The sequence below is a fragment of the Callorhinus ursinus genome, unplaced genomic scaffold, assembly GCF_003265705.2.
Source record: "Callorhinus ursinus isolate GAN/ISIS: 27379988/994484 unplaced genomic scaffold, GSC_fseal_2.0 scaffold7, whole genome shotgun sequence".
Lineage (NCBI taxonomy): Eukaryota > Metazoa > Chordata > Mammalia > Carnivora > Otariidae > Callorhinus > Callorhinus ursinus.
In genome coordinates, this window is record NW_027397069.1 from 59,827,367 (window position 1) to 59,850,591 (window position 23,225).

The window sequence follows — 23,225 nt, forward strand, 5'->3', positions numbered from 1 at the left end:
CTTCTAACAATATTAATGTATTTCAAAGAGCTAATGTTGCCCAAAGAAAGCTAGACGTAAAAAGTACATACTTTATGATTCATGTATATAAAGTGAACAAGTGTGTGTGAAAGTGATCTCTGGGGATAGCGTTTAGGTTTGTGATTACAAAATGTAACAACCAGGAGGTAACAAGAGGAAGGTTCCTGAGGTGCAGGCCCTCTTCTGGATTATTATCTGTGTTGTGTCACACAGGTGCATACACATTTTAAAAATATATGAAGCTTCGGGGCGCCTGGGTGGCTCAGTTAATTCCGTGACTGCTTTCGGCTCAGGTCATGATCCTTGGAGTCCTGGGATCGAGTCCAGCATTGGGCTCCCTGCTTGGTGGAGAGTCTGCTTCTCTCTCTGACCCACCCCCCTCTCATACTCTCTCTCTCTCTCTCATTCTCTCTCTCTCTCTCAAATAAATAAAATCTTTAAAATATATATATATACATAGATGTATAAAGCTTCACATTAACAGTTGTGCATTTTAATGAAGGTATGTTATACCTCAATAAGTTCAAAGTGAATAATTCTTGCAATTAATCACTATATATTGAATAAAATAAAGGAAGAATCTATGGGTCCATAGGAATACTCAGTAATAAAAAGGAGAAGAGGGCATAGATTTACATATAGAGGAATACAAGCTAGTAAATGTAGAATTGATGATAGAGTAAAATAACCTCCAATTTTCAAACACCATGTAATCATTGCTGCAGGCATATAATTAGTACTCAGTAACAGGCAATTTTTTTTAAAGTGTTTTTGTTTTATTGCTATTTTTCTTAATGGAGTGGGAGAAACCCCAGAGCCTGCCTCCAGGACATGCCTAAACACTGACGTGTGCCTGTCTGGCTGGCTGGTCAGAGGCCCCACAGACTCCTGCGTGAAGGACCCCTAAGGCCAAACGGTCCCCAGTGTCTAGTGGTCCCTGACCAGCTGGGCATCAAACAATTAATGGTAGAGACAACATATAATATATTGTTGATTTAGAACACATTTTAGAGTAAGAGGTAACTCTAAGGTAATTAAAATTATATAATTTAAAAAATAGTTATTTATTGGCCAATAAATTATTATTATATTGGTGGTCTTATAAAACAGTTTCATTCAAGGGCGCCTGGGTGGCTCAGTCGGTTAAGCGTCTGCCTTCTGCTCAGGTCATGATCCCAGGGTCCTGGGATTGAATCCCGCATCGGGCTCCCTGCTCTGTGGAGAACCTGCTTCTCCCTCTCCCTCTGCTTGACGCTCCCCCTTTGTGCTCTCTCTCTTTCTGTCAAATAAATAAATAAAATCTTTAAAAAAAAGTTTCATTCAAAAGTTATTTTCTAAAATAAATTCCTTATAAAATATACGATTAGAGATGTCCATATATTTAAAAAATTAAAAATTCACAATGATTTATTGGATATTAAGACTCATAAACAGAATATTTATTCTTGGTATATGCTCACCTATTTTATCAGTTATTTTGCCATATCTCTCTCTAATACTATGACACTGGCATTCTTCTGAAATATGAATGCTTTTTAATATGACCATATTATAATTATTTTTTCATAAAATTTTGCTGAAGTATTCTTCAAAGTTGCATTTTATGGTTAATAAATTTAAAATTATTGATAGCTTTTAAAAACCATCTAGAAATCTAGATGAAATTCTATTGAATCCAGAAAGCCCCTTCAAATTGCATCTATCACTTAAATATACATTTAATATAAGAACTTATTTACTTACACTGTTTTTGTTTTTCCTCATGTTTGCCATAAAAAAAACTTGAAGTATAGTTACTTAAAGATTACGTGTTTAGTTTTAATTAATGACATTTTTCTCTTTGTAATAAATGACTAATTAAATTTTTAATTAATGTAATATTTAAAATGAAAGCCATTTACTTAAAAGTAATGAAGTATGTGTTGACCCTGCTTGAACATACAGTGCTATCTCAACAGTGTTGTTCCTAATTTTATAATTAGTAGGTACTATCTTTATCAACTGATTGCATATATTTCAAATAACCTTTAAATAGATAACTACATCTCGTTATTCTTTATAGAGTGTTTCTTATAAAATAAATAGATATTCTAAATGGCCAAATAAATTAAAAGCACACAGGCTTAATTATTCTCATATAAAGATTATACCTCTACTTAAAAGTAGTGTAATTAAAGTTTCATATGAGTTTTGTTTTTCTCCACATAGTTGTTTTGCTTTTGATCCTTTTATGGTTTCCTTTATAGTTTACAGTATATTTTATGTGGTACATGGTCATCATTTTTTTCTGCCATGCTTTTTTAACTCACCTTATACAGCATTTATTTTAATAGATGCCTCTTTGTGCCAGCAGGAAGAACTATTAAACCAAAAATTGTAAAGCAGTGTGGTGTGGTGGAATACACACAGCCTTGGGTATCAGGTGGACCTGGGTGCAAAAAGTAGGTCTTGCACTTATGCACTGAAGGATCCCATCTGTAAGATGTGAATAATAGTGAGGGTTAATGTCCCTAACAAATGTTGACTAAATAGTGCCTATTATAGTATTTTCATCATTACCATTCCTAGAGTAAAACCCAAAGGAAATGGTGCATAAACACATGGTGCCCTGATTCATTGATAACCATTTGTTTATTTCTGATAAAACGGTGAAGGAGCACTTGTGGTCATGTGGAAAATATACTATAAAGTGATAGATGAAAGCAAGCAGAAAGCATGAGGCCAGCCTTCTTATGTTCTGCCACCTTTAATCATTGACTTGGTTTTAGGAATGCAGAAGATAAAACAACAAACAAACAAACAAAAACAATTGAAGAACTAAAAGACATATTGCAGAGGAAAAGCTTGGGTTTAAAACAAATCATTAACTATTATTCAGTGTATTTCTTGATTATTTAAGGAGTCCACACCTCCCGGAAAGAAAAGCAAAGATTGAGAGCCAGAAAATAAACTGGGAGCAACAAAGTCTTTTATCAAGTAAAGACTTCCCATAGCCACTTATTTGAAGATTTCATAAAATGTCAAAAGTCAGATTAAACAAACATAATAAGAATAATGTGTCATTATATTGGAAAGGTTTTTTTTCACTAATTTTCTTTTGTCTTTTGGCAGAAGAAAATAAAGCCATCTTTCTCCTGCAAAAAAGCCTGGCAAAAGATTTATGAACTTTTTTGTTCAGCGTTGCTATAGCATACTGTTTGAAATTCACAGGCTTGAACAAATGAATAAATATTCATCACCTCTGCTTTCTTCTTTTTTCTAGGTGCCTCCCATACTCCTTGATAAGCAGTTCTCTGAATTCACTCCAGACATTACACCAATCATTTTGGCAGCCCATACAAATAATTATGAGATAATCAAGCTTCTAGTTCAGAAAGGAGTCTCCGTGCCCAGACCCCACGAGGTACGCTGCAATTGCGTGGAATGCGTCTCCAGCTCGGATGTGGATAGCCTCCGCCACTCACGCTCCAGACTCAACATCTACAAGGCCTTGGCCAGCCCCTCTCTCATCGCACTGTCAAGTGAAGACCCTTTTCTCACAGCCTTTCAGCTAAGTTGGGAGCTTCAGGAGCTGAGTAAAGTGGAAAACGAATTCAAGTCGGAGTATGAGGAGCTGTCCCGACAGTGCAAACAGTTTGCTAAGGACCTACTGGATCAGACAAGGAGTTCCAGAGAACTGGAAATCATTCTTAATTACAGAGATGACAGTAGTCTCATAGAAGAACAAAGTGGAAATGATCTCGCGAGACTCAAATTGGCCATAAAGTACCGTCAAAAAGAGGTGAGTGTTGCCAGACCTTTTTATCAAAATGTCGTAGGATTTATTCACAGTGATGCCAACTGGTACTCTAAAATTACGTTTGGGCTTTAGAGGCTTTTCTGCTTACCTGCAAATGGATGATGTTTATTCTTTGCCAGATTAATAATTTCGAAACACATTGAAGAATGGCAAGAAATGGCATAATAACTGGTGATGGCATTTGGCGAATGTGGTAAAATGTACACATTTACTGTGGTATAATGGAAAAACGGATGAATTTTAGAATCTCCACACTGAAAGTTCTGGTTCTGCCATTTATAACTCTTGTTCCTTTAGAGGGCCTTGTTACTTTTCATATCTCTTTGAGATTTAGTTTCCTCATCTGCTTAATGGATTTAATATATATAATATTTTGTTATATATATTTATTTATATATATAAAATACATTCTTCAAAGATTTGTAGGAAGTATAAAATGTGTGTGGATGGGTGTGAAGGCTCTTAGTAAATTATAACTCCTTATGTTAATAAAATACATTATTAGAAGTTATTAATAAAGGGAAAGCCCTTAGTCCAACAGCAGATGAAAGTACTAAAACCTCTCACGTCTGACTTAGTCTCTTGATTGGTCAGGAATAAGAAATTTAAGAAGTTAGTTGCAGAAGAGTTATAAATTTCTCATGAAATTTCCATGGATTTGAATATTAAGTAAAGAAAACTCAGATCTGTCATATTCATCACCTAGTGTAATTGTTTTTGTTTCCATTTCTGAGTTAAGTGAGTTCTCAAAAATCTGTTTACTTCCATCTTCAGAAAATATTGGCTCTGTGTTCACTCTTGAATTATAGTAATTATCTATTCTAGAAAGTCAGTTGGAGAAAACTATATAATGTAAGATGAAAAAGAAAAAAAGACTTCTGAATAAAAAGTGTATTCAATTTTTTTTTTTTTTTTTTTTTGCGGTCAGCCGTGATTATTCCACATTAGTCTTGGCTGCTTTTTCTACTGCTACTTACTAAATATTCAAGGTTCAAAATACCTGAATTTACTTCCTCGAGTTTTTCCTGTAGTTCTTTGGCCAGTTGTCATGGGATCCTGAAACTAGTTGAAATGATCTTTTCCCCTAACAATGAAGGAAATAGCTTCTTTTGTGTGCATTCCCTCTGATTCCAAAATGACACACACCAGTTTGAGCCATGTCAACAGTATCAACTCATTTTTTTTTTACGTTCTTGTGTTTAGGGCTCAGGAAACTGATATTTTAACAGAACTAGAATAATTTTAATATACAACTATATGAAATTGATGAAAAACTTCACTTGATTAGGGGTTTTTATATACTAAATATGACACTTAAAAGTAATAGCATGTATTAGAACTGATAAAATGAGGGGCACCTGGCTGGCTTAATCCATAGAGCATGTGACTCTTGACCTCAGGTTGTGAGTTCAAGCCCCATGTTGGGTGTAGAGATTACTTAAAAATAAAAAATCTAAAAACAAAAAAGAAGAACTGATAAAATGAGGTAAGATATTGATGTGGCCTCAGAATTTGAGCTAGTTCTTCTCAAGTATCTATTATTAACCCAGTATTATGCTTCTCTTTCTTTAGTTTTCTGTGGGGAGAGGGATTTAAGGGATTGACACCGTAATTACAAAGGTCTTCTCCTATGATATATCTGTTCAGGGTTGATGCTATCCCCTGGATTGTGAGTGAGATGAAATTCCCAGGATGTGAAATCCACAAAATGAAACAAAGAACATAGTAGCAGCAACTGGCTGTGCTCACCTGTTGCATTTTTGTTCGCTCTGCAGTTAGCGAAACAACCTAGCTCTATTTTATGCCTACCCTGATTTTGATCCTGATATCATAACTGATTTAACTTTGTCTTTGGCCACAATGACTTTTGTGAAAGCACTGGAACAAAATGCTCATTGAGTTTTTTACCATCCTCTCTGAATGGAATACTACAGAGACATTTAATCAAATGAAGCTGCCGTATTCTTGTCAAAAGGTTGTCCAAGACAAAATATTTTAGTATGAATTTCTTACATATTAACATAGGAGTATATTTTTACTCACAAATCATTTTTATACAATTCTATTCATTCATTCATTTCCTCATTCATCAACTCTTTGAACATATATTTTACCAAACCCATGCCAGGCAATGCTCAGGGCACTTAGGACTCCATGGTGGTGTGGCTCTGTCTTAGAGCTTATCATCTATTACAGGGAGACAATAAAAGGTTAAATCTATATTGTTCTCAGTTTTGTTTCTGAACAACTAAAAATTTTCATTCCTACTAAACATTTTTTTCTTTGCTTAGGTTCTTTTGTATATTCCAGGAATATACGAAGCATGCTTAACTTCAAAGCCTATTCAACAAAAAGCCACAAATTGAGTCCTTAGATGTGTCAGAGGCAAAGCTATAGAAAGTGTTTGATCATTTCTAAGACTTCTTTCAAGATGCTTGTACTTTTTGTGCATAGGAAGTTGTGGAATTGGAGGCTGATCATCCTTAATGATACAACAGGATGAAAGGTGGCTAAAAACACATAACATGTAATAAGAAAAAAAGAATTAGTAATATCTTTTAAAAGATACATTTTTAAAAAGACACTGCATTTGCATTTTCTCTTTTCATCTTTCAAAATGATAATGGAGAAAAAAATTAAAACAAAATTCCTACAGAGTTGTTCTAGGGTATCTCTCATTCAGTATTAAAGAGTACATTTCCCTTGGGTTGAACAGTTTTTCCAAAGCAAGGTAAGACTGGATGACTAATAGCATTATTAAATCAAGAATAAGGTTTTACTTTCCTATAAATTCTTTGAAATCATAGGTCATGTTTTATGAAACATATTCCTAAATTATTTAGAAATTATTGACTTCAGAATACCTGATGTAAGATTTTCTAGTAAGATCATGTGTCTTAAATGAAATTCTGCACTGGCATAAATGTCTTGCCTTGTGTCTTTTTACCACAAGTTTTCCCAGTTTTAGTTTAAAAATGTTTATGGTTTGTCTTTGGTCCATCTCTTATGTTTTTGGAATGCCTTCTTACTAATCTTCACATGGCTAAGTCCCACTCACCCTTTCAAACTCATCTCAGGTCTCCCCTCCAACAGGGAGATTCTACGAAGCAATCTGCCTCCATACAGTCTCTGGGATAAATGCCCTCCTTCCACACATTCTATTTTGCATTGTATTGTTACGTTTTGCTCTTCTCCTCCGGGTATGAGTGTCAGGAACATATCCGTCATATTTACCAGTCATACTTCAATACTGAAAGAGAGAAGGCGTTCAATATGAATGCACCTGAAGTTGCAGACTCTCTTAATTCTGGAAGGTTCCCTGCATGTTTCTTTGTCTGATTAAATTGCAGTGTTTAGGTTGATTACCTACTAACAGCTTTTTATGAATTCAAATATTAAAACAATTCATGTTGCAGGGACTTGATTACAGACTTATTCTGGTACTTCTGTAATATCATCCAGAAAGAAAGGCCTGCATTAATTGAATATCATGGATATTTTTATAGGCATAGACAGAAGGACTTTATTTCTATTAATACTTAACTACAAAACCTGCTGCGACCACCACTGCCTCTGCCAAATGTCATCCTGGTGAACATGCGGTAAATCTGATCTAACCAGAACCCCTAACCTAGTTCAGCTGAGCACGTGAGATTATTTCATGACTCGGCTTCTTCATCATTAAGTCAAGCATGTCAACATTAAGGTGTTTTTGTTTTTTTTCTAATTTTTGCATTGTGATAAAACACTTGCCTTCTTCAAAGAAGCAGAGTCTCTTTTTCCTTTCTTTCTTAACCCCCTTTTATTTTTTTCTTCAAAGAGTAATCTCTTTAGTCTCACTCTGAAAAGCAGGGAAAGTCCCCTTCACCAGGGCTAGAAGCCAGCACCCCATTCCAGTGTTACTCGTCAAAATGAAGAGTATCAAAGGAAACTGGGAAAAAACGAACAAACAAACAAACAAACAAAAACAGAACCAAGCACCCACCCCCTTGGAACTGAGTCTCCTCTTGTGTATTAGATAAAGGTGAGGCATGACTGAAGACATACCTTCAACAAGTAACTTGTTCCTTGGTTCCTGGTGTATTGTTGGCAGATATAGAGTTTATGGCCGTTAAAATCACTTCCATGCTGTCACTGTTCTTGACTAATATTTGTAAGATCAGTGCATGTATTTGGAGAGCTTGATGCGTTCCTTAAATATTTTCACAGTAAAGACCTTACCTAGTTTGTTACACATGGTTGCCCACATTGTGAAGTTACTAGCCCACGTTAAAGAAGACTAGATCTTGAATAATAATAGAAAGCAGTGAAATACATTATTTTGTGTGAAAGCATTACAATTCAATCTCTTTATAGCTCTTCAAATTAAGGTTAAAAAAAACCCAACAGTCTCTACCTAGTCAACAGCGTATCTTCTTCAATTTAATTTTCCCTTTTGTGAAGCTATGTCAACAGCTTTGCAACATTAACTTTAAACTTTGGTACTAATCTGGGTTCTGTCTTATAAATTAATTAATGGAGTTGTTAAAGAGGCAGGAGAAAAATCAACATTTGAACAGCCCACTATTCATACCCTTCTTATCCTTTGTTTATCTTCTCATGGAGCAATGAGAGAAATGTGAAGAGATTCCTGTCAATCAGATGCCATCCATAGCATCTGATTCCAAATAATGGACCTCAGTTGATTCCAAATATTCCAGAATCAAAGCTCTTCAAAGCTCTCAAGATTTATGGTTTTTGTTTCTTGATTTATTCAAAACCCCTTGATATGGAATCAAGAACCAAAAGAGGAGAATTAGTAATTCTTTTAAAAGATATTTTAGAGGATACATAGGGGGGTATATTCGGGGACTGGGGAACCACAGAGGATGTAGCCCTAACGCAACCAGGGGATTCCCTAGGTGGGAGAGAAGGAGAAGTGAAGGTGAGGGCATCAAAAGAGTGTTGGGCAATGGGAGGAACAGTTAAATAATAAATGGAGCAGAAACAAAGGACATTTGTCTTCTTAAAACTGCCTAGGGCTAGACTTATCTCTATTTCATAAGTTTTGTTTTCTATAAACTCTTCATTGATAAGTTTATCATGACAAATTTTTTAATTCAAATTTCATTTGAAAAGAAGCAATAAATGTTTAAATTTAAACTTGCTACTCTATGAATTTCATATTAAAAATGAATAAAACATACTACTCATGTTCTTTATCTACCTGAAATCTACATGGGAAGCTCCTTCTAGAGGTCCGTAGTCAGGTGCTATTTTGTGCTTACTGAGGAAAAACAGCATTCTGTGTATGCATTTTTTATTTGGAAAATCACAGAGAAATGAATGACAATGTTGCTTCCCGGCTCTTGTATCAGAACCTTGGGATGGCCTTGGCAAACAATGGCTTTCTCCTCTTAGATCCAGTAGTAGATTTTGATGGTTGGTCTGCAGCCACACAAAGCTTTGCTTTTGCTACAAACTAGGCAGGGAAGCTGACCAACTAATATCATTTTATTATTATTATTATTATTATTGACCACTGGTTGTCTTTTAGTCTGTTGTTTTCCTCCTTTTTCACTCTTGTTCAAATCTAGGGTGTCTGAAATACCCCTTTCATAATTTTCTTGTGCCTGGTAAATTCCACATCAAAGTGTGGATAATTTGGAGGGGAAAATATCTCATACTATAGAGACACTATCTCATGGACATCAAATAACTATTCTAGAAGAATGGCAAAGAGAGTACTTTTAGGGAGAAAAATAAGAGAACGTACTGTAGACAGACAGTATTCCCTTCCATAACTCAGATCTTTCTGCTGAAGAAACTTTGAGACTCATTTATTTAAGTAAAGCTGATAATGCCTTTGCCTTAGTTTGGTTTACTAATTTAACATGTACTTATTTAGCTCGATATTATTTACCATGTTCCTCTCTTTTTTCCTCTCTTCTCCGTTTTGAACTGTTTTGAAAACATTTATGTCCTTCAGATCTCTTTTTCTCAAATACCACTGTCTCTGGGAAGCCTTCCCTCAACCTATTCCCAAGTCAAAATTAATTGTTGCTTTCTCTTGTTATGGCAGCTTTATTGCACATGTTGACTTTGCTTTTTATTTCTTTTCACGGTTATTTCTCCAACGGAACTCCTTGCCTTTAGTCTTACTTCCTCCAGTCCAATGCCTACAGCACCACTAAAGGTTTTTTTGTTTCATATTTTGTTTTGTTTTTCAAGACAATGCAAGTCCACAGCATAGCATACCTCCTGGCATATTTACCCATGAAAGAGTAGCTAATTACTATTATTGTCACTGTTTTTGTTTATCCCCTCATAGACTCCCAATATGAAAAGACTGAACACATACAGGGAAATGTTATACACCATTCAAACAGGGTTTGCTTCATCACAAAACATTTTAATATTTGTAATGAATACTCATCTAAGCCTCCTGGGTCGCATTACACTTTTGAATATTAAAGATAAGTTTATCCTTCTTACAGTCCATTGGTATAGTCAGTACTGTGAGCCATTTATATTAAAACATACACTCTCCTCAAAAATGTTTACTGCATAAGTGTTATCCGCAACCCTAAGGTTGTCCATATTCTAATGCTTCTGTGATAGGCTGTCAAAAGTAACTCATATTGTGTACTACATACTTGATTTGAATTTGTTCTTCTGACTTGTATTTTTAAATATATTTTAGGCATCAATACCGCTCTCCTGCTATGCCTCAGAATCGGGACCTGATGTCTCAGCAGCTCTCATAACAAAACGTGAGGCATACAATAGGATTCGAATACATGAGGCTATACTGAGTGATACAGATAATTATGAGACTTGTAAAAGCAATAAAAAGCAGCATTCCTCCAGCTTAGTTTTCTCTCCCACTCTTCTCCGGAGCATGCTCACTGACTGATTTCTGGGCCTCTGCCTCTCCGTCCTCCAGGCATGTGTGCACACACCTGCTGTTGCTAGGCAAAGGCAACCTGGATCCCAGACTCCCTAACGCCTCAGCCCAGCCCCCCATTAGGGACCAAACATTCCCGGACCTGCTTCTGTGTCATGGATGAAGCAAATGCCTGTTCAGGACTTGTCAGCCTAGCTGACAGAATTCTGACAGGTCATTAGGCATTTAATTTAACACTAGGTTTTTAGAGCTTGGAATTCAAATCCCCATGAGTTTTTGTTTTTTGTTTTTTGGGGGTTTTTGTTTGTTTATTTTTTTTTTACAACTAATTAAATGACATGAAACCACTTTCTCCTGATTCATATCTGAACATGATTGGGTTTTTTGCCACAATTAAATATGAAATTGTAAGTGTCCAAAATGTTGTATAAATTTATCCTTTGAAACTATATTCTTTAGAAAGTGATCAATTAATATCTAACAAAACATAAAATAATCTTAACTTTAAATAAGATACAAAACATATTCATTTCTGTGTTTTATACTGCTTTAAAAAAGTAGAAAAAGGAAAGGGTTAAGCAATTTATTTTCAGAGGTATACTCTTCTGTTTACCTGAGAAAAATGTGTATACCCACAGGATTAGCAACAATTTCTGATGTAGCTTTCATTTGCCACAGATATAAACTAAAAACATTAAGTTAATGATAATATCCTTGAATAATCCACTGTGTATTGAACACCCTCTCTCAGTCCTCAAATGAATTACTTTTCTGTATGAAACTGGCATTTCTGTCTCCGTGATGATTGACAAGCAAGGGTAGCAAGAAGGTTACCTGTGTTCCATCATTCAGAAGCAGTCAGTTAGTTTGTCAATGATGAAGAACGACTTATTTTGTTTCTTTGCACAAAATTCACATTTACATTTCAGGGTTATTTTTCCTGGATCGTTATTTAATGTCTCATATTTTTTCTGTCTCTGATCCCTAAGCAAAATTAAGAATTACCAATTTTTGAAATTACCCATTTAACAGTTTATTCCAATTCACATTGTTTCTTAAACAAATTACAAAAACCCAATAGATTGTCTTCTTGGAAATTTATGAAACAGAAACACTGTTTGCAAGAAATATTTGATGGTTTTAAGACATAAACTGCTCAAGATCCCTTTTAAATTATGCATCAGAGAGGAAACTTTTTAGCTTATCCTTCCCCTCATTTTCCTTTGACCATATGAGGCATAGTCACAGTTTTTCTAAATAGAGGGTTTTTTTGTTTGACTTCTTGGAAACAAACATGCAGTAAAACTCTCTGGGATTTTTAATGCCTGTGCTGTAATTTGGTGATTCGTGATTCTGAAGCTGTGTTAAGTATACAGATTGCTTCTACTTAATACCGAACTGGTAAGACAATCACGTAGGATTATGTTCTTGTGCTTTGTGTCTCATTCTGTTTCCTTTTTCCCTTCAGCTTTAGGAGCACAGAGTGGCCGTGGCTTGCCCTAGGCAGCCACAGAAAAAACTGAGGTTTTTTTTCCTCTGCAGTTTTCTATTAACTTCCTCTGGACTTGAGCTACCCAGTTGTCAGCTCTCTGCATGTTTGTAAAAAGACCTGCTTTTCCTTTGACCACTGCTTCATTTTTAAATGATAGACACTATTGTTTTTCTCCATGGCATTCTCCAAGCTCAGTGATTTTTGCCAGGCGGCTTTGGGACATGCTGCCCGGAAACTTTTGCCACATTCTCCTCTTTACCTGCTGGGGGTGAGGTGGGGGGAGGGGTAGCTGGAAATTTTGTTGGCATTGACCCACAGGGAAGCTAGTTGGAGGGAGTTAGGCAGCTCTGGCCAAGAGATGCTCTTTCTCTCTCCAGGTATAATTAATTCCACAAATGTATCTTCTGTGCCAAAAACCGAGGGCAGCAAAATGAGATGACAGCAAACTCTAGGCCAAGTTTAGATTTCTTCTAGAACCTTCCTAGAACCTGGAATTTTACTCTTGCTTAGATAATAAAATAAAATCCATGTGTGTGTATGCACTGACATACTTAGCCATGCAGAAAATGCTGACTATGAACTAAAAATATCACTGTAGCCAGATCTCACTAACACTTTATATGCCGCCTCCTTTTATAAGGACACTCCTGATGTTTCCCTCATTTTGTCCCTCCTTCCCTCCCTTTCTTCCTTCCTTATTTAGTCTCACTCACTCATTGAAGAAAGCCCTTACTATTTGCTACTCGCTGGTGATACCCAAATCAAAGACAAAAGTCTTGCCCTCAACTAACTACCAGATTATTAGGAATGGCAAACAAATGAACAGCTATCACCTGGTCACAGAAGCTATGGTGGAGCTGCCTTCTGGAAGGCCTGGAAAATGGTTCCTAACTTTACCTAACCCTTCCTGGAGAAGAAAGTGCCTTAACTGAGCAGTGGAAAACTAGGAGTCATCCAAGCAAAGAGGTTAGGTAAAGGCATTCCAGGAAGAAACGTCATGTGCAAATCATGGAGGCAAAAAAAAGTGGCAGGAGCAAGGAAAGCGCCTTCATTGTCCTCTGTGCTCATTGCCACCCCACGGCCTCCCTCCAACCTTTCCCTCTGCCTGGTGTGTGTGTGGATGGCTTCTTTATCACATCTCAGTTCATATTATCACCTTCTCAGTGAAGACTTCCAGAACACCCAATCTAATTACTATCTTCTTCCCCCACCCTTAGGTGTTTCCTTTCATATCACCATGCTATTATCTTCTTGGCCCTTAACAATATCTGAAATCATTTTATTTATTTGTGTATTTAATTATTTTTTATCTGTCTCCCTCCCCTGTCTACGTAGTATCATCTTGTCTGACTTGATTATCACTGCTAAGTCTGGTGTAAGTCCAGAGTAAGTCCTCTGCTTGGAACAGAGGAGTGCTGAGTAAAGGATCACAAGTTAGGGGATATGGCAGAGGTGGGCATAAGAGAAAAAAGACAAAGAATATGTCCCAAAGGAACACGGATTTTATAAAATCCTGTGTTATTTAATTGTGATTTAAATATTTAAATCAATATTATCTATGCTATTGTCTCAAACTCTTATTATCCAAAGATGAATTCATTGTCTTTCTCTTTAAGCCTGGTCCTTCTTCTGTCATCTCTGTCAAGTAGGAGGCCCTCCCAGTTAGTCATGTTAGAAAAATTTTAGTCATCCTCGATTATTTTATATTCATCACCTCCAAAAGCCTGATGTAATAGATGAAAGACAGCTGCAAATTGAGGTGCCATCTAATTATCCTTCTCTCGAGTCAGAACCTGTCTTGGCTACCTGCCGGATCAATAGAATGCAACAGAAATGACTTTTTCTAACTCCCAAGCCTCAGTCGTCAGGCGCCTTGCAGCTTCCACCTAGGCTCCGTGGAAAACCTGAGATGCCATGTAAGAAGTCTGGCTGTCCTAAGGCCACCACACTGGACTGACAATGAGTAGTCCCTCTTGCTGACAGTAACAGGTGATTCGAGCTTTAACACCATTCACTCCAATGACAAGAGTTGTAAGGAAAGTCAACTTTGACCTTTGCCCCACACCCACACCCCAGGCAGTCCTCTAGCTGAGTCCTACTGAGCAACTTCTATTGAAGCCATGTGGAACCAAAGAATCAACCACCTCAGCTCTGTCCAAATTCCTGGCCCGCTGTTATGGACTGAATGTTTGTGTTCCCCCCAAAGAATTCCTGTATTGAAATCAAACCTCAGTGTGACGGTATCAGGAGGTGGGGACTTTGGCAGGAAATTAAGCATGAGGGTGGATCCTTCAGGAATGGGGCTAGTTCGCCCTTATAAAAGAGGACGGAGAAGCTCCCTAGTCCTCTTTCCACCACGTGAGAACACAGCAAGAAGACAAGGTCTCACCAGACACTGAATCTGGTTTCTTAGGCTTCCCAACCTTGAGAACTATGAGAAAGAAATGTTTCTTGTTGAAGCTACCCAGTCTGTAGTCCTTTGTTATAAAAGTCTGAACCGACCAAGACATCCACAAAGCTGTGAAATATCATAAATTGTTGTTTTAAGCCACTAAGTTTTGGAGCATAGATAGTTGGGGCTCTTGTTAATCACCAAAGCCTGCCAATCTTTTTGCCAATTACATTCCCCCATATTTCCCAAATCATTACCCTCCCTTGCAGCCTTACTCTTGCTGCTGCTCTGTTTCAGGGAGTCTTAGGCTAGTGTGTTTCACTTAGTTTCCTTGCATCCATGGCTCCAATCTCGTTTCATCCAAGTTCATATAACATTCCAGAATACTTAATATGTAAACTTTCCCCACATTAAAATCCTTCTGTTAAAATATAATAGTGCTCCCTGCTGAAGTTTTGGGCTCCACCCTTCTCCTATAGCCGAGCCCTGCAGGCTTCTGCCATGTGAAGGCTTGGGGTGGAAAGAAGAAGAACCTGAAGCCTGCCCAGGAAGAGTTTGTCAAGCTAGCTCTAGCCAACAGCCTCACCTGCACCAAGGAAAGTACACCTCACGTGGCAGACCGGGGCTGCAGCCAGCAAGTCTGTCTTCATCTCTAACCATGACTACTAAAGGGAAGTGTTCCAAGGCTGCCCCCTCAACACTCCAGGCCCCACCCTGTCCTATATTCTTTCTTGAAGAGAGGACCTCACTTGGTGCTCCAGGCTTTCCCATCACTTTTGCCTCCCACATGATGCTGGTGTGTGGTGTTGTCTATATATGCTAACTCCATCGCTCCTTCCAGCTCACTGCCAATAAACAACTATTTAAGGGGAAAAAATATATATATAATAAATATTGCTATGTTATTTTTATTGTGACAAAATATACATAATATAACATTTACCATCTTAATTATTCTTAAGTATACAATTCAGTGGCATTAAGTACATTCATGTTGTTGTGCAACCATGACCACCATCCATCTCCAGAACTTTGTCATCTTCCCAAACTGAAACTCTGTCCCCATTAAACACTAACTCCACATTCCTCCCTGCCCCAGGCCCTGGCAACCACTGTTCTACTTTCTGTCTCTATGAGTTTGACTGGTTTAGGTCCCTTATACCAGTGGAGTTATACAATGTCTGTCCTTCTGTGTCAGCCTTATTTTACTTAGTATAATGTTTTCAAGGTTCACCCATGTTTTAACATGTGTCAGAATTCCCTTCCTTTTTAAGAATGAATAATATTCCACTGTGTGTATATGCCACATTTTGTTTATCCACTTGTTGATGGACTTGGGTTGTTTCTATCTCTTGGCTCTTGTGAATAATGCTGCTGTATTATATTATTTTAAAACCCTGACCTGATTCCCTCTCCCCTACTTTATAGATCCTCTAAAATAAAACCCAAGCTCCTTAACAAGATACATCATCTATGGACTCCAACCTCCTACTTAACCTCACCTCTCATCCCTTCCTGACTTCTGTTTTATGCTCAGCAATTCCACATTGCTAGGATTTTATCTCCTATGCTGTGCTCTGTGAATGTTACCTCTGTAAGTTTTCTTATTATTTGATCACCTTGAAATATAACCATTACCTCTGGCTAGATACTACTCACTCTTTAGGATCTTAAGACTCAGGGTTCAGAAAGCCCTCCCCTCTCTCCCATTTCCTCTCTCAGGATGGGTTTTCACCCCCTCTTCTATGTCTGGAGCATGTACATTTACCACACGATATTATAATTAATCATTTACATGTCTCTCCTCTTTCCAAGACTCTGAGCTCCTTGAAGCCAAGTACTGTGATTTTTCTTTTGCTCTATTCAGCATCTATGATGGCCCTGGCACATGGGATGAGCTCAGCAAATGTTTATTGAACTAATACTATTTTTCTCTAGTCTAACAGTCCCTTTTTATAATATCTTCTTGGTAGTCCTTGGAAAAGATTTTATGCCACAGAATAACTTGATCATTGGTGAGGAGAAAGTAACAAAGCTTTGTGTATGATTTTTGCTGACTGGCCCTTGTGTTTATGGCATTTGATAAATGCCATAGGGAAGGACAAGAGAAATAGTAAATACCTCCTTTGAAGGGAAAGAAGGTACTATTAAATAATCTTTAGGTAAACATGCAAAAAAGAATTATTTTGTACGACTTTGCTTTTTTTTTTCTGTCTTTCTCAAAGATTTTATTAAAGGTCTTTACAGATTAAAATCCAGTCTCCAGATCCAGTTGCCGACTTTGCTTTTAATTATTTGAACTAAATAATTATTTAACATAAAATAAAGTAAAGTCCTTTCAAAAATATTGATTAATTTCCATCTCTATCCCATATACAGTTTGACTCGTATCTGTTCAAACAAATGGCTATATATATTATTTACATAGCATTGATCCTGTGATTACAGCTTAGGTGCCAGGAAGCTGCAATGGCTATTAAAATATAACTGAGATATTGTTGTATCGAACCATTTTATTTTCTGTCCTTTCTATGTACTTTCTTTTCTTTTTCCATTCCAGTTTTACTTCTCTTTTATCGTTCTTCATGGGCTAATGGTTGCTGACACAACTCTGGCTCAGGCTTTGGTTCTACAGGCAAAGATTTGAGTTTTGCAGCTTTTTCTGTTAAGAAAAAATAATCAGTAACCCAGGACTTACAAACAGCATTGGCCTTTGTGATAAGCCCAGTAATCTAGCTTCTATGTGGTGACTGTGGCATTGAATGTCTTAGAATCTTGGCAAACCATTTTGAAAAGGGCAATGAGTGAATATGCAAGAAAATCTGTTATCCTAGAATATTGGAGAATGAAGAGATCTAAAAGTAATGCAAATCATGTTCCAAATAGTTGAATTTTAAGGGACAACACTTTTTGCTTACAATGTATGAAAAATCCTTGGCTGAAAATCTAACATGTTATATATTACCTCCTTTTTAAACAAAATACACAGAACATAATTAATCTTTTCTTTATAATTCAGAGCTTTAGAATGAACCTTGGTTATTATACTCTGTGGTCTAGTTGTAAATTTAGGATTTTTTTAAACACTGATATTAATAGCTCTTTCTTTTGGCCCATATGAAATTGCAGAAGAAATCTATCCTTTTCATAGTTTTGAAGTCTTTCTCCTCATTCTTAGACTTTCAATTATCAGCTCTTGTTAGTGTCAATGCAGCTGACCTTTTATATTTATCTATTTTATTCAATTTTGGATTAATCAATTCAGGTAGAAGTGTGGGAAAATAAAGGCAAAATTATCTGAGAGAAGGCCTGAGAACTCCTTTATAATTATAGGGCAAAAGATATAATGCCTGAATACTGTGACATTTACCAATTACTGTGAGGCCTTTTTTTACTTTCTTGAGTTTCAGATGGCTCAAGGTTGTCTAACAAATTACTTGTATTTGAAATGAATTTGTGTATGTGTGTGTGTGTGTGTGTGTACAAATAGGTAAGATACCATGTTATGGAAATGTTTAGGCCTTTTGAAAATTAAAGTACAATTAAATAATGTGGAGCAATTTCTATAGACATCATAGGAAGTATTAACATTTTAATTATTTTAACCAAGCATTTAATATATTAGAAATTATCAACATGGGAACAAATGGGAGAAATGCTGCTAGCATTTAGAGAATGATTTAATTATAAGAAAAATACAGCAAGGTTTTTTTAAACTAATCATATTAAATAAACTTAATTACTTGCTCTAAACCAAATTACCTAGCTAAGCAGTGAAAGAACATTGATGATGCTTATTTTTGCTCTAATACTTCATGAAATGCTTCACCAAATTTTCATGCAAAATATGTTGAAATTGCAGGGGTTTGAACTGCTTTCACAATAGGCAAGAAGTGTTAAGAAGGTCTTCATAAGCAAACAAGTTTGAGGTACTTGGAGGGTAGCAGAGGGCTCAGTTATAGACGGAAATACTCAGCATTTAATATTCTTTGTGGTATTGACTGTTTCAGGCTTTCCTAAAGAATTTGAACATTTTTTTTCCTTCAAGAGGTGAGAAATTTTCAATCAGGGTAGTAATGATAATAAATACATAAAAATACTAACTCTGGTGGCATCAATAAGTTATTTTACTTATAACATGTTACCATTACCATGTTATGTAGGTTCCACTTTTAGCATCTATAGAAGGTATGGGAGATCCAATCCATCTCCAGTTCCTATTACTTTAATATTATTTGGGAGGCTATTTCAATAATGTCTATAGCAATCAGGTGGAATGTTTTTATGGGAAGATTTATGTCCCACCTCCCAAAATTTATATGTTGAAGCCCTAACTTCCTGTGTCTAAAAAGAGGAAAAACCAGGTGAGACAGAGTGAGGAGGTAGCCATCTCTAAGCCAAGGACAATGGTCAGAGAAGAAAACATATCTGTCCACACCTTGATCTTGGACTTCTGGCCTCCAGAACTGTGAGAAAATAATTTTCTGTTTAAGCAACCCAGCCTGTGGTACGTTTTTTTTTTTTTAATGGCAGCACTAGCAAACTACTATGAATGTATTAATAGTTATTCTCTAAGTTCCAGAGTATATGTGTATGTACATTATAGTTTAAGCATTGTTCACAACTCTTTCTTACATAATTTTGATTGAGACCTTATGAAACTAGTATTGTTATTATTTTAAATATGATAACACTGAAAGGAAACGTATGGTAAACATAAGGGAAAAGATTAGAGAGAATGAAGGTCTTGAAAAATATCAACTAACTACAAAAACAAAATAGTCTTGTACCAAGGATGGAAGATCCTGAAAACCAACAAACTCAAATATTAGTCTTTAAGACAAAAGTCATATAAGTAAATCAAAGAATCAAGGCAAACTCTTGAGACTTGTGATGAAAATTGAATTCTAATTACATTCTTTAAAGAAACTTTTTCCTCAATAAAATATTAGGAAATCAAACCCAACAATATATAAAAAGAATTGAATGCCCTGCAACCAAGCAGTATTATCTGAGAGGATGTGAGCCTGGTTCAACATTCCAAAACCAATTAATGCGAACTATCACATAAATAGTCAAAAAATAAAATTGCATCATCATTTCAATAGATATGGAAAAAGCCTTTGACAAAATCCAACGCCAACTCATGATAAAAATTCTCTCAGTAAACTAGGAATAGAGGGGAACTTTCTTGACTTCATAAACAATACCTAGAAATCACCTGCAGCTAACATTGTATGTAATGCTCAGAAACTTGAAGCTTCTCCACTAAGATCAGGCAAGGTTTTGCCTCCTCGCCACTCCTTGCCCACATTATTCTGGAAGTTATAGTTAATTCAGCAAGACAAGAAAAGATATACAGACTGAGAAGGAAGAAATAAAACTGTCTTTGTTTGCAGATGACGTAGTTATCCGTGCGGAAAATCGAGAAAAAGTGACCCCCCAAAATTCTCCTGAAACTAATAAGCAACCGGGATGCCCCTCAGTAGGTGAATGGATAAATAAGCTGTGATACATACAGACAATTGAATATTGTTCAGTAATAAAAAGAAATGAACTAACAAGCCATGAAAAGACATGGAGGGATCTTAAATGCAGATTACTAAGTGAAACAAGACAATCTGAAAAGGCTTCACACCATATAATTCCAACTGTATATTCCGAAAAGGCAAAACTAGGGAGACAGTAAAAAGATCAATGGTTTCCAAGGCTTAGGGTGGAGGAGGGATGTAAAAACAGCACAGAGGATTTTTAGGGCAGTAAAAATACTCTGAGACCATAATGATGGGGTACATGTCAGTATACATTTGTCCAACCCATAGAATGTACATCACCAAGAGTGAGCTCTAAGATGAACTATGGACTTTTGGTGTTATGATTTGTCAATATAGGTTCCATCAGTTGTAACAAATGTAGCACTCTAGGGGGGACATTCATAATGGCGGAGGCCATGTATGTGGGGGGTAGGAAGTACATTAAGAAATTTCAGTACCTTCCCTTCAATTTTGCTGTGAACCTAAAACTGCTTTTTAGAGCAGTTTTTATTAAATTAAATTAATTAAAGTATTTTTAAAAAGTCAAATCTTTTTAATAAAAAGCCTTACTAAATAATGCTAGACTATGCTTTGTGTGCCAGTAAGGAATAGACTACCTACCTCATTCTCCACTAACATCCCCTTCCCAAATCTTGAATCCTTATCTTTGTGAAATTAGTGAATGGTGTCCTTACAGGAAATCCTATAACTCCTAATATGCTTACTACATACTAAGAGGTAGTCTTGATTTTGTTTTATTCAGCTTCTGTATCCACTCACCTTGTCCCCAACCAAGGATGTTTTTAGGTGGCAACCTGAGAGTTCCTTCTACAGACAGATGGATGTTGTTCTGCTGTTATTTATAATTTGATAAGAATTTTTTTTCATTACTGCAGTTTTTAAAAATGTTAACAAGTATGGAAAGGGGAAAGTTCAAATTTATGTTATTGAATTTGACTTTTTTGTTTACTGTGAGTAGTAATGAAAAGAAAACAAACAAAACAGAATTACCACTCCCTGCATTGGTTGTTTTATTAGTTTCCTCTAAAAGTTCTTATAAGTTTCCAAAATATATATATATATACTTGAATATTTTCTGAAACAGAAGATTAGCTATTCTTTACTATTTATTCTTTATGCTAATTGCTGAAAATGAATTTTACATTTTAAATGATATATAAAAATAGTCATTAGTCTTTCTTATGTATTCTAGTATCTGTGTTGTAGCTTTAAAGCAGAACTAGACCCGGAAATACAGAGAACACACTGATGGGGGCCAGAGGGAAGGGGGTAGGGAGTGGGCAAAATAGGTGAAGGGGAGAGAGAGATACAGGCTTCCAATTGTGGAATGAATAAGTCACAGGACTAGAACGCTCAGAGTAAGGAACATAGTCAAGGATTCTATAAAAGCATAATGTAGAGAGAAGCTGAATCGCTATGTTGTACACCAGAAACAAATGTAACATTGTGTTTCAGCTACACTCAAATAAATAAAGGTGACAGGGTGCATAATCTATTGGGTATTTCAAATTTATTTCAAAAGTCCTAGATTTACATATTTTAGTTCACATAATTACTTTCGGACAAATCCATGAGATATCAGATTTCCAGCTATATGTAACTGGAGAGGATCCCAACTACACAGAGCAGAACTGGAATCAAGAGAAAAGCAAAGACTGTTCGTTTGTGTCATTCTACAGTCAGAATGACTTGTAAATTAAATTACAAAGAAAAAAAATACATCTTTCAGTCCTTCGCCTCACCATTTTCACTCTCTTTTCCTTCAGTGACTTCTGGTTAGACGAGTCCCTTAAGGGGAGCCTGTTTTTCCTGCGAAAACATCCTGCAGAGGTCACTCATTCCTACAGGCACTCACCAAATCAGCCTTCCAAGGATTTATTCAACAAGAAGTTATGGAATACTTCCTCTGTTCCAGGCATTTGCGAATTATTTGTATCTGAAAAAAGTAAAGCTTAAGGTTGAACTTGGACCTTTCCGGAAAGTTAGGAAAAGCCCTCTTGGGAACATCTGAGCCATTCCTCTATCGTCACAGTGATGCTGCCAACAACTCGAGCAGCTCTACCTGAAACCATTCTGATTATAGATGTAAAAGATTAAAGCAAACAAAACCACATCAATAGTACTTGGTAGGTGCTGAGCGACGTTTTGAGCCCTTTCTAATAAAGATTCAGATTTCTTTAATCCTCACAACAGCCATAGGTTCTATCATTATTATCATACTATTTGAGAGATGTGGAAGCGGGGTCCCGCAAAGGTGCGCGCCCAGCGTCAGGGAGCTCCCACGCTTCCGAGCCAGAATTCCACGCAGCCTGCTTCCACAGTTCACACCGCAACCACTCCATACACTGCCCTGCACGCTTGTAGAGTGACTGCCAGCATCTTGGGATATTCGGCACCCAGCAGTGTGTAGCTTAGGAACTTTAAGTTCTTTTTCATTTGGGTTTTAGTATTCGATGTATTATTATGAGGTTGTTAAGATACAAAGTCACGGGACCCCCCCGCCCCCCCCGAAATAGGTTAATTAGGAAGCACACGATTCATAAAATAAGGCCAAGACGATTTTCCCAATTGTAAGATTAACAGTCACTAAAACAGTCTGAAAGAATTTAAATATACGTTAGTGACCATTGCATGTTCAAAATTAAATAGAGCAAGTTTACTTGCCTTTAGTTTGATTAGCTATTGCAATGCTGCTATTTTATATAATTTTTTCATAATCTACATGGAAAAACTCAGTAAAAACCCCATGTGAGCATAGCCAATACTCTATACTATTCTCATTTGTCTATAGACATGTAGTTTTTATATTGAATAAATATATTTCACTGGCTGAAATAAATCTACAGCTGTTTTAAGTTGTGGAGATGCATAACCAGACTTAACAAAGATATACTTCATGTTCATATTATTATAAAACAGAAGTCTTATTCCATTTCAATACTTTGGATAACAACTAATTTATGATACTGAAGTGGAATTTCTATAAGCGTGTCCTTTGGCAGAATAAACTGTGGTTAATAAACCCAGTGATTAATTTTAATGGAATAGATGGTTGTCTTATATATATCATCTTACATGTG

The 23,225-nt window shown here is 36.4% G+C and overlaps 1 protein-coding gene across 9 annotated transcripts in view; it reads left to right on the plus strand.

The window, feature by feature from the left end:
- TRPC4 (transient receptor potential cation channel subfamily C member 4) overlaps positions 1-23,225 on the plus strand; it is a 199,777-nt gene that overhangs the window by 86,306 nt on the left and 90,246 nt on the right. For all 9 annotated transcript variants that reach the window (XM_073894641.1, XM_073894634.1, XM_025874532.2 and 6 more), the window contains one exon: positions 3,284-3,802. In XM_073894641.1, coding sequence (XP_073750742.1) covers positions 3,284-3,802 — 519 coding nt within the window. The remainder of the gene's footprint in view (positions 1-3,283; positions 3,803-23,225) is intronic.